Source organism: Cryptomeria japonica, chromosome 7, assembly GCF_030272615.1.
Source record: "Cryptomeria japonica chromosome 7, Sugi_1.0, whole genome shotgun sequence".
In the NCBI taxonomy this organism is placed as follows: Eukaryota; Viridiplantae; Streptophyta; class Pinopsida; order Cupressales; family Cupressaceae; genus Cryptomeria; species Cryptomeria japonica.
Window position 1 is genome coordinate 331,625,152 of NC_081411.1, and position 13,448 is coordinate 331,638,599.

At 33.5% G+C, this 13,448-nt stretch overlaps 1 protein-coding gene across 1 annotated transcript; it reads right to left on the reverse strand.

Annotated features, from left to right (window-relative positions):
• Positions 1-5,164: 5,164 nt before the first annotated feature.
• Positions 5,165-7,573, reverse strand: LOC131046678 (G-type lectin S-receptor-like serine/threonine-protein kinase At2g19130). The gene has a single exon (XM_057980462.2). It carries the CDS (start codon positions 7,571-7,573, stop codon positions 5,165-5,167), a length of 2,409 nt encoding a protein of 802 aa, XP_057836445.1.
• Between the last annotated feature and the right edge of the window lie 5,875 nt (positions 7,574-13,448).

Here is a 13,448-nt window from a genome sequence, read left to right on the forward strand (position 1 = left end):
ATCACTCTATGAACTCAAAACTTTTAAATCCACGGGAATCTCATAATGACATGTCAAAGGAAATTAAAACTATAATTAGATTATTTTAATAAAAGGGATTCATTTTATAGTAGCTCAATTGGAATGTTACAAAATTGGAATGTTACAATCTGGTGAATTTAGACTTTAGACAAAATATTTCAATAAACTAGTTAACTATGTAGACTTTGATTGTGTTTGGTCATTAATGATTAAAAATCAGTTTTTGATCATGTTCAAATTTATTTTGAGCCACAGATAACGAGAGCTTTTGTATTTCTCTTAAATATTGCCTTAACTTTTATAATATGAAAGCAAAGAAGTTGTGAATGTGAATAGAGAATGGGTAAGTGTTGTCTATCTAACGTCAATGAAGTACACCTAAATATAATGACCTGAGTATTGAATTGCAGTAGAATAACCCAGTAAAGTACAACTATTTTGCATCGCATTGTTCTTGAAGCATATTCAATGCGGGTGCACTTTTCAACTGTAACACAACACCATAAGTATTGATATTATTGCCACTGACTTTTAAGAATGAACAAACATGACTGTAAATAAGTCAAGTCTTTTGTGGATGGCTTGACAAAAGACCCATCTGGAACACGAGATTGAATGAATACAAAGTCCTCATTGCTTGATGAACGCGGAATTGCAATAATGAATTATAATTTATTTGAACAGGGAATCGGGTACGATTCAATGGAATTCACAAGAGGCTAGGGTTTTCATAAAAGAGTAACAGATGATTCTAATGGTAGGAAGAAGAAAAGGATTCTAGTGCTTAAATTTAATCTTTATTTTGTTGTCTAATTCAATTACAAATAATAGCCCAACTAATTAGGGAAGTTAAAAACAATTGTACCAATTTAAAGTACAGTTTAAAGTTCAAAGTGGAAAACAATGTTTATAGTTTATACATATATACAATTATCTTTCTTTACTAGGTATTATATGTAATTTGTTGACAGTAGATTCATAATGTTTTTTATTAGGATAAACAAGTTTTGAGGGGACCAGAAATCCCATACAACAGGTTTGAAGGGACCTGAAACCTCCAGATAACACAGGGATCCGGACCCAACAACAGGACACTACAAGCAAATAGATCAAAGGCACCCAGTAGCCAACACTAAACAGAAGCCAACAAGAAAACCAAGTTGACAAATCCAACAGATCTAAAACACCTAGTAGATCACGAAGATAGATTATGAAGGTAGATTCATAATGTTTTATCATAAGTGTTATTGCTAATTGTGGAAGACCAAAAACATCTATTTTTATTACTAATTGATAAAGAAGAACTTTGAACATTGCAAAATAAATTTACAAATTAGTAAAGAACGTTATATCAACTTATCTTATCTAATATAATGATAAAGATCAAAACATTAATATATACTTATGCTATTGGTAAAGTTATTTCTCTAGAAATTAGATATTATATATTTTATTTTATTTAACAATAGAAGTGTCTAGATCAATGATATAAGACTCTTATATTTAGTATTTTTTTGTTAATATAAATCTGTATAAATATTTATAATCTAAATTGATTCTTGTTACATCATCTTCATTCATATATATTAAAAAATTATATGATTAGTTCATTCATAATTAATCTTAGAATTATTCTTTAAGTTCATGACAAGTGTTCATATAAGTGTCATAATCTACTAGTTTAACATTTACCCATCATACAAGATACTAAAATGGACAATTACCCATCATACAAGATACTAAAATGGTAAGATGTCCATTTTGGTTTTAAAATATTATGAACTAATACCAATAATGGAATAAATCAATTTCATCTTATAGATATTATTTGTTTATATATCAATCCATTCAAGTTTTAGAATATTCTATTAGATTTATTGAGATTTAAGACATCACTTTTTGTCTTGTCATCTTTTAAGATGGACCATGTGATTAAGTCAACCTTATTTTTATTATGTTGAAAACAATGCCCATTAATAATAGTTGATTAAGAAGTATAATATATAAGTGATATATTACAAATAAACAATTCTTGGTGGAAACAAGATTATTAATGTTGAATTGAGTTGAAAATGTCATGTTATTATAGAAGCATAATTATATTTTAACCATAATATTTTGAAGATAATGTAACACTTAAGAATTAACACATGTCTACAATTGTTTTAAATAAAAATTACATTATATCAAAAAATCACATAAAATAATTTTTACATCATTACTAGTAAAAGTAAAAATATTGACAAAAATAATAATTAAGTTAAAATATAATGAATAATATTTAGAGGAATATACGAACAATTAATTTATAATAACATAATGGCTATTAGGTAAAGGTTTGGGCCCTTTGTCACTTTACTTAATCAGAATAATAAGGAGGAATATAAAAAAATTTGCTAGAAGGTATCAAATTTATTTGAGAGCATTATTTTAAATTATTTTCACCATTTTTTTGTTGCGATTATTATATGAGAAAGGGGGGGAAAGAAATATTTAAAAGAACACAATGGTTGTAGATTTAATTGAAAGGTAGATTATAATTTAGTGTAAAGCTATTATTTATAACATTTCCATCCTTGCTTTTGTTAGTATTGATATATTATAATGGGATTAATATGAATTACTTTAAACAATCCAATAGTTATTTAAGTAATGGAAGGATTCTCAATTGCTCTAGTACAATTATATTATTACATTTTTACCATCTTTTTGTTGCTATGATGTATCACAATAGAAAATAAAACAAAATAATTCTAAAGTATACAATAGTTATAGATTTAATTAATTGAAGAGAAGAATGTAAAAAATAAAAAAGAAAAATTATATGTATTTAAATAAACCCTCTTTTATTTTTTAAACATTTTGATACAAATAACTAAAATCATTAATATTTAATAATTCTTTAGAAAAAAATATTTTGTAATTATTTATTATCTTATTAGCATTTGTCATTTTTTCACTTATTAGATAAAGATGGTGTTGCCAATTCAAACATATAACAACATCGTGCTACATTATAGAGGAGGTGATTTCATAGTGGATGAAGGTCCAATAGTGGGAATAGTAGTTGGAAAAAATGAGCCCTTTAGTGGAGCATTAAAGTGTCATATCAATACCTATCTCTAAAAATATTTTCATAAATCTAAAAAATAATCAATTATGTGATGCCACATTAGCACAACAATAAACATGACTTAGTGCACAACTATTGGACTTACCCTTTTTATAGGATCATTTTGGACACCTTACTAAAAAAATATTGTTGATGTTGTATAATATTTGAACCCTGGCTCAAAACCAATTTTTTAAGGAGACTTGACAAGTAAATTGCTTGATGAAATTGAGAGTGATTTTAAATATCCACATAAGGTTTTAGAAGGTGTGAAGTTAGAGTGATCCACTTAAGACCCTCTATCCTATCTATAATAATAGTTGAGTTTAATATTTCATTATTATTACATTAAGAGGTGTATTACACCCACATAATGAATTGAAAAATCCTTGTCAATAAAAACTCCATGTGATTTAAATTGACACTTGTCTACTTGTAATATATGAGTAATTTTAGTCATCTATTTATATTAAATAATTTATTTTATTTCTAAATTGTAAGTATTTTATCAATAATTTTAAAAACTATGTTATATTATTTTATCAATATTAAAAGAACTATGTTATATTGAAAAAGCATAAGAATGATATGGATAAAAATATCCTTACAAAAAATTAAAATTCTCTTTGAAATATTAAATAATAAGTTGTCATTCAATGGATAAGGATGTTCTTCCTAAAAATGGATTTTATTTACATCTAGTGCACTTCTATCCTTATTGATGATTTTGATGGTAAATTGGAAATATTTCAAAAGGATATCTAATTCTATCCTTACCTATTGATTTCTATAGTGAATTGGAAAGTTTCAAAATGAACTCCAATAGAAAGATCTATTCAAACCCATTCTAAAGCTCTCCATCAAAATGTTCTTTATGTTATCATCACATAAGTTGATAAGAATGTTCTTGATTTCTTCTAAATGCTTCCAATGTAAAAATTTATTTAGACAAATGAATAGTAGAGAAAAATTTATTCCATTCTCCTCTCCAATAGATCGCTTCCAATATTCATTTGTTCTATTTTCTATTAACAATATTATTTTTGCACTCTTAAAAGAATCATTTAGGCTTTCAAGAGGAAGAAAGTTAAGAACTAGAACAATTGCAAGCTATACTAGAGGATTTACCAAAGAAGATTATAAATTTAACACAATTCATCCCTTTGTGTACAAATATTTTCTTTATGGATTGGCTTTCATTGAAATTTCAAATCTCACACCCCAAAATTGATCAATTGACTCTTTTACTATCACTATAAAAGAATATGGGAAGTTAGTGGTAGCATTTCATTTTTTATTGGAACAAACTCTATTATTTTAGTGCTTATGTTAGAAGGGTGAGGTTGGGAGTATTCACTTTAGAATTAGACAATGATCAAGTTTAACATTTTCTAAATATGTGTATATTTATTCTATAAATGTTGTAGTTTTTTTTTTAAAAATTAGAGGAATTTTTGTTAAATGTGTAGTTTTTGGACTGTTGTGGGAGAGTGTGGCTTTAAGACTTGTTTTTTATGGATAGCAAGATTAGAGGAATTTGTATACTGTAATATCAATGTAACATTTTAACAATTATTGGTTGTAGAAGATGGTTAACATGTGATGTTGTAATTTGTTATAGATTGAGGATTTGCAAATGACTTTTGATGTTATCGTGTTTTTATAATAAAGACACTTATAAAGATGGACCTATCATTGATCATTTCTATATTTTGAGAGCTAGGTAGTGATTACTTTTAAAGTTATTTTGATCCAATATACCTTAGCATTCTCTATTAACATGTGAAGAGTAATATGACATTGGTTGAAATTTATGTACAATCAGTTCAAGAATTTCCAAAGAAAATGTGTATTAACAAATTGCCAATATTAGACTTCTTTTGATATATTAATGAAGAGTTCAGGTCCTCATATGAGGTCACCATGACTTCCCATCGGCTGTCAGCATTCAACCCTAAGTTTTTTGGCCCGCCATTAATGATGGATTAATCACTAACGTAGAGCCTGCTATTAGAAATTGCTTCACCATTGTTATGTAGGTGCAGAACCTCTTGATATGTAAGGATGTTGAACAAAGGTATCGCTGTTGTCGTCTTCAACCTGATCTACTAGCACTTGTAAAGACCTCAGAATTTGTGGCGCAGGAGCCTCCATCTTCCCTTCCAATATCTTCACCACTTTACCCATGCTCGGCCTCTGATTCTCATCATCTTGAATGCACAGTCCCCCAACCACAGCAGCTCTTCTCACCTCTTCGATATTCGCCTCACTGGCTATCCTTGCATCCACAATGCCCGTTATGTTTCCCCTCTGAATTTGAGATGAAGCCCAGGTAGGAAAGTACAACCTGCTTCTTTCCTCCACCTTCAAGTCCAGATTTCTACGACCAGATATAATTTCTAGCAACGTCATACCAAAACTGTATACGTCCACTTTGGGAGTGATAGGAAGGCCCGATATCCACTCTGGGGCCAAGTAACCTGGAGTTCCTCTTGTGGTCGTCAATACACGGCTGAAATCTCTGCCCACCAACTTTGCCAAGCCAAAATCAGCTATCTTTGGGCTGAAGTCGTCATCCAGAAGAATGTTTTCAGGCTTAATATCGCAATGAATGATACAATCCCTGCATTCCTCATGGAGATAAGCTAATCCTCGTGCAGTACCCAGTACGATCTCAAAACGGGTCTTCCAATCCAGCACCTTATCTGCTTCTTCCTCTTCACAAAAGAGAGAAGAATTTAGAGAGCCATTGGGCATGTAGGCATACACAAGTAGCCTTTGAGAACCTTCTACGCAGAATCCACAAAGCCTTACCAAATTCACATGTTGAATTATCCCGATTGTGTTTATTTCCGCACGGAATTGTTTTTCTGCTCTTGCGAAACCCTCTAATCTCTTAACCGCCACAAGCGTGCTGTCCGACAGAGTTCCCTTGAACACAGAGCCGAATGCACCACTTCCCAACTCATGCTTGAAATTCTCGGTTGCAATTCGCAGCTCCTTGTAAGTGAACGTTTTGAGCATGATTGGCACATCCTCTTCTACGCTTATCTTCCGCTGTCCTCGACATTTCCACAAAATAAATGCGGCCAAGAGGAGAGATAAAATAACACAGCAAGCTGCAACAGAAGGCAGTAAAATGTAAAGTCCAGGAACTTTCCTGCTTCTCTCTGATTTCGAGTCCTGCAACTCAGAAGCCGCCAGCCTAATGAAGACAGAATGGCTGTCAGATGAAACACTCATTTTGAATAAATCCCCAAACCAGAGTCTACAGACGGGTAGATCAGAAATAACGAAAGAAAAAGCGGTACAGGAGCAATTGTTGAGACAAGCAGTCCTGCAACCTTCCATTGTCGTCTCGTTGTTGTATGAGACAGCTTCTTCTTCGTGCAAGTTTCGGTTCTTGGATTCCAAAAACCCGTCGGTGGTGCCCTCTGTGACAGAGCATTTCATTGGTCTTCGCCGAGCACACCCACTTGACCACCAACCTTGAGTGTCACCCTTGGGCGTGAAACCCTCTACACAACTACACACAGCATTCGCATTGCACAATCCATAGGCCCCGCAGATATTATACTCACTGCATTGACCTCGGTACGTCGACCAAGTCTGAGTCCAAGACCCATCATCTATCCGGTCACAAGATTTTAATTCACCCTTCTCATCCACCATGATCCGCCCTGACAGGGTATGTCCTTGCCGGAATACACTAAAATTAAGGTATATTCTTGAAGGAGAAACTCTCACACAGGAGGCTTCGAATCTCTCGGGAGCATACACCTCCGGAACATTGGCAAAATAATTCCCAGTCCACTCTCCACTGGACCAAAATGGAACACTATTGTTATAGACCATCAGTATCTGTGTCTTTCCTGGAGACATGTCCATTCCTCCAGAGAAAAGCCCACTTGCAGGATCCACAGAACTTTTCCATGAAGTTAGTTTCATCCCTTTCCATAGCTTCATTCCAGGTAACCATGTATCTGTCGGATGCGCGAAGCTCTCCCAAACAATCTCAGACTTGTTCCGGCCCTGACCCAGCATAATGAAATTACCGACCTCGGTTATCATTGCCCGAGATCCTTTCACACCAAGTCCAGTCGACCAGGCTGACTGCCCCTTTCCATCAAACAGTCTGAGACGACCGTCGCTTGAAAATTTCAGAATGCTGGGCATGCTTGTGACAGGATTATCTCTGTTAGCCACCCAAACTATGACCTTGGGAGACATTCGTGCGTACCAGATGCCAATGTACCAATTATTCGTTCCTCTCGGACTGAAAAATCCCAGTTCGAACGTGTCATTCTTCGACAAAATGGTCTGATTTCCAGCGAGCGAGTCCCCCAGTAGAAGCGAATCTCCACCATCTAGTGCTAATGAAGAGCAATTATTCACTGCAATAATCATAGTAACTGCCAGAACCAAACATTTCATCGCCATTTCGATAGCCATAGCATCCGTATTACTATTTTTGTAATTTATATAGAAAATAAACAGGCTACTGAATTAGCGAGCATGGTCAAAGTAGTGCCGTGGATAACTTTCTACAATGGCATAGCGCCCATTTTCATGCTTCCAAGAATTACAAATATTCTCCATGAAGGATTTAACAGCACACATATCCCTCTGAGTCATACGCGGAATTTGACTTTTATTTGAGTCAAGTGCAACCGGAACACGTGGGAACGGGAAGACAAGTCAAAGTCTTTGGTCCCCGAGGAAAAACGCTCATATCACTAGTAATAAACGTGAAAATTTCTTTTGAATTTTTCTACGTACGTTTGTTTTGTTTTTTTTGTTTTTTAAATGTAAGTCCACTTTTTCTGCACGGACGAAAGCTAGACATATCACTAAGGGAAGAGCATTAGTACCCGCCATAGCTAATTTGGCGCACCCACAAATCTTAAATGGTACATTGGATTTTGAATTTTTTTTTTGGTGTTGTCTTCGTATGTGACTTAACTGCTAAAACCTATTAATCTGACTTCTGGGTAGTAACAATCAAATCTCTAACAGTCGTTATGAGTCGAAAGGTCAAAAAGTTGTCATTTCAAAGTGTCGCCCGATACTTGACTTCTTTTGCGTCAATACCCGCACACCAAAAGACCAATATCCATTTATAAAATACTAAAAAACTAATATGTTTTTCACCTTTTTAAAAAAAATAATTAACCTAAAAAGTTTATGTTATCCATATAATTAAAAATATATTTAATATAAAAATGTTTAAAATGGGTGATCAAGAAAAATGGTGACCACCCATAACCCCCTTCCTGTGTATGTATTATGGCCCCACGTGGCACGAACTCCCACTATCTTTTTTGCCCTAAAAACTTAGGGAAATGCAGTTTTTTTAAGTCGTTTTCTTTAGTTGTCATCGTTTCTCTATCGTCGGCTTGCTCCCAGGTAACGGACGCACTCTTCCTCCATGCATATTGGATGTCCAATAATGGTTTTGCTCCTTCGCAGCTATATTATGCTTTGTCTATTGATGAAACACACACAATCGCATAATATGTTCTATAATGATGGTTGTTTCGAGTTCTGTGGCTATATGGTTATTGTCTATATAAATGTATATGTATATGGACAATAACCATATAGCCACAAAACTTGTTGTAATCAACAATAGTTTCCTTATTCAAGGGTGCTCATTCGGATTGGTACACACTGAACAACTAAATTCCTTATACAGTCAATGTTAAATGTTATAAATATTTTATTGGAGTTGAGGAAAAATCAACTCTACAACTCTCAAAGATCACCTGCATGCAAACCTATCACAAAAAGAGAGAAGCAAAATAACTATGGAGGCCAGAATTCAGAGATCCAGAAAAGAGGAGTCATATTGATTGTGCAACAAAAATGCAATTCAATAATTACAGTTTGTTATGAAAATACAAAGAGAGAATCCTTATAAGAGGATACTCGAAACCTAAAAGGAGAAAACCTTAAAGAATTATAAGATTCCTAAGTTTAGCTTAAGCATAGAGTATAATAGACTAATAATTAAATAAATAATTATTAGCTAATAAAAGATTACTTTAACACCCCCCTTAAGATGAACTTAGGGAGTAGCTAAAAACAACTAAGGACTAAAAAAACATGTAAAAAATGCTAGAAAGCAACAATGGGTCTCGAGAACTAGGCCTGATGAGGTACCCAAGTACAATAAAATCTATGTAAAGTGGAGAAAAAAGAGAAAAGCCTGTGGGAACAAAACTCCTCTCTAAGAAGAGATGAAAGCTCAAGTGAAGGACTAAGAAGCCTCCAAACAAGAGTGTTCCAGAAGATAAGAACAAAAAAAGCATGAAGAACACCACTGAGGCATGAAATAGCTGCAAACACTATCGAAGAGTAACTGTCGATCCGAAGAACCTCCACTGAAATAAAACATGACCAGGTAGAGAAGACTATAATCTGCATGAGTGCCCTCAAATAACACTACTCAAATTAGATGGCAAACAAAGGCAAACAACTAAACTCAAAGATACAGATGGCATGAAACACCAAAGCCTAAAGAGCTGATCAATCGAACCAAAGAAGCATTAGAACAACAGGACAAACCTCCTCATAATGTTGAAAAGGGAGAGGGACAAGTACACTGAAAAGAACGGCCAACAAGAACTTCATGACGAAGAGCCAAGAACATCGAAGGTGCAGAGAAAATACATGGTGTCGTGAAAGGAACACTCACTTGACACATGTCATGAGGCTAATATAGTGGAAGGAACACTCACGTGACAAAGGTAGATGACAAACAAAAGGCAAACATCAACCCCCATGGAACTTGATAAGAAGTGCATTTACAATAAGGCACAAGATGTGCAAGATCCCAAGTATACAATGCATGATGACACTTTATCTCAGTGCATTTGCATAAAAATACAGAACAATATTTTCAATAATATAAAGTTTTTGAAAAATGAAATTCGGATGCTCAAGTTATGTCTCTCGGAGTGCAAAAATGAACTTTTGGCTTTGACAGCAAAAAATTCTATCAAAAAAGAAAAATAAAAAATTCAAACCTCCAAATCTGGATAGAGCTTGGAAAGAGTTTCCGACTATGTAAGTTTTGTTGAAAAATGTCTTCATATGACCAAGTTACGACCAAAAGAAAAAAACCCCTCTTTTAGGGCATAAAGAGGGTTAAAAAAAATTACAAAATAAAAAATTGTTTATTTCTTTATTTTTCGACGAAAATTTTCTAACGCATTTGCAAGTATAGTCGTATGGATTTTCATGCATCGTAAAGTGTGCCAATGAAAAAATCATGGCTCAAATGCCCTTTTCACCGAAATAGGTCGAATTATATATCAAAATTTGTGGAAATGGCCTTTTGAATCCAACCGTGAAATTTGTTTGGCACCAAAATGTACCAAAAAAATCAGCTACCCCAAAAATTAAAAATAAATAATTTCACAAACCCCCGAATACACATATCCGAAGAACAAGACCCAAAATCTCTCATGAAGAGAGCAAGGGCATGCAGATCTGGAGCTCTGATACCATATTGGAGTTGAGAAGAATCAACTCTACAGCTCCCAAAGATCACCTGCATGCAAACCTGTCACAGAAAGACAGAAGCAAAAAAGCTATGGAGGCGAGAATTTAGAGATCTAGAAAAAGAGGAGTCATATTGATTGTGCAACAAGAATGCAATTCAATAATTACATTTGTTATGAAAATACAAAGAGAGAATCATTATAAGAGGATACTCAAAACCCTAAAGAAGAAAACCCTAAAGAGTTATAAGATTCCTAAGTTTAGCTTATGCATAGAGTATAATAGACTAATAATAAATAATTATTAGCTAATAAAATATTACTCTAACATCTTTCAATTTAAATTATACTATTTTCAGTAAACCAACATTTATTTCAATATAGTCACAGTAAATAATATTAACAACTATATTGGATGTCCAATGATGGTTTATGCTCCTTCGTAACTGCATTATGATTTGTATATTGACAATTTCTTTGTATGTGGTTTACAGTTTCATTTCAATGCTCTCTTACAGTTTAATGTGCCTATATGGTTATTGTCCACACACACACATATACATGTGTGTGTGTGTAGAAGAAAACTGAACAATTCGAAGCAATGGAGAACTGCATATTCAATATGACATGAACGACTGTTTCCCACAAAAATTCAAATTTAAAAATAGCTAGCTACCACAATTGAATGCATTGCACATTCGAATTATATTATAAGACAAAAAATTTCATGTCACTTTCATTACAATCCAATTCATTGCATATTTTTTAGTTCTACAAATTCCCTTTGCACATTCCTTATGTAACTATTTGTTTGCATTATGTATGTATGTTATACATATGCATATGCATATGCATATGTATGTATATGTGCATATGTGCAATTCTATGTACATGTGCATATATATGTAGGTGGATATGTATATGTATGTACTAATGCATTTGAATATGTATGTATGATTTTGTAAGGATTGTATGCATGTTGTCAAATGTTAAAGATGGTCAAAAAGTTGTTCTGCATTCAATAATGTATGGATGATTTGTTGTTACAACTTTACGCTACCCTCGATTATTACTATTTTTTGCAGGCATGCTATAGCATCAAGGGAAGAACCATACTTGTGGAGGATCATCATATCAATGTAAATGTGTTTATTAACACACTTCAATTCTTTGGAGATTATGCCTTTAATGCTTACATTTTATATTAATTTGTGTAAATATCTTAGGTAGTTATGCATTTCTTATTAAATGTGTTTCTTAACACACTTTAGTTTGTTTTGCATTTTGTTGTGATTGTTATGGCAGGCAATGATCTAGGAGTCACTATGTCGAAGACAACAAGCATTCCTCTCAGGTAAAGTCAATCTGACTTTACTTTGGCAATGATCTAGTAGACAATGCAATTTGTGATTTGCTTACGTTTCAATTTGTGAATTGTTTATGTTTAAATTTCTAAATTGTTTATGTTTCAATTTGTTTAAATTCCTCACTTAGTTCATATTAATGCAAGAAACACACTTAGTTCATATTGATCAAAAGGAAGTGTCCTATTTGAGAAAAATATCAGACAAAGAATTGTTTTATAGTGCCTTAAAAAATATTTTGTTAGATACTGTCAACAAGGAAAACTTGCAGCTAACAAGATATCTTGTAAGACAGTAGAAAATAGTTCTTTGTCTGGTGCCTTTTTACAAATAGGACACTTCCTTTTATTATTTTGATGCAATGACCTAGTAGACATATTAGACACTACAAATTATATATGATGGCTGCAATTTGTATATGATGACTACAATTTGGATACTTATAAGTGTTCAAGTTTCTCACTATCAAAAGAGGACATATCAGTGGCATCTAAATAATCAGATGCCTTTGATATGGCCTTTTTGATAGTGAGCAATTTGAACACTTATTTGCCCTATTTTGATAGTGAGAAATATATGAGATCAGTTCAACTGATATATGAGAAATATCACATCACAAAAACAAACATATGAGGTTTACAACAACACCATCAATTCATTGAAATATCCATCTGAGATATCTGAAAAACAATGGAGTTCTGAAAACATTACAAAATATGGCAGTATGTCATTTTATAATCACATCACAATTATATCGAAAATTAAAATCTTCTCTTTAGAGGGCTCACAAAATATCATTGATCACAGACTCGATCAATTATCCATATAGGTATTAAATGGAGGAGGTGCCACAAATCCAACCCCAACAGACTGTGGCCTACTAGTGTCTGGCCCAGTAGCAATGTTTTCTTGCCTAGGAGGGGTTTGTAAGCAACTTGCTATTTGACCAAGGAATGCCTAGTTTACATCTGAAGTAAGTTGCATGGTATCTAAGGATCCAGGTGCAGTCCCAACTTGCATAGTATTAATAGCTACAAAGGCTGGGGACAAGAGGTTCATCATTTCCATGAGAATTGGGTGTCAGATGGGTAGAGTTTCTGCGACTGTGGCCACATCTTTCGTCCTCTTTGCACCCTTGGCTGCCTTTTTAGATTTCATCCTCGCCTTCTCAAGCTTTGCTTCTACATCTTTCTTTGCATTGTCTTGTCTTTGAATGAACTTGTCTTGGGAAGCAATTTTTTGGCATGTTTTTCCACTCTCATAACCTCTTTTCTATCACTTTTGCTTCACATTGTGCCTTCCTCTATCTCATATGTTCTTTCTTTCATTCTGCCAATTCCTCATCTCTTTTCTTTTAGCCTCTTTATCTTTTTCCCTTTGAATGTACTCATTAGATGTCAAGATCTGTGACTAGCTACTAAGACAGAGCACCCCTTTCCTACCTCC

Coding starts and splice junctions, on each gene's coding strand:
- LOC131046678 (XM_057980462.2), bottom strand. CDS start 7,573: ATGGCGATGAAATGTTTGGTTCTGGCAGTTACTATGATTATTGCAGTG.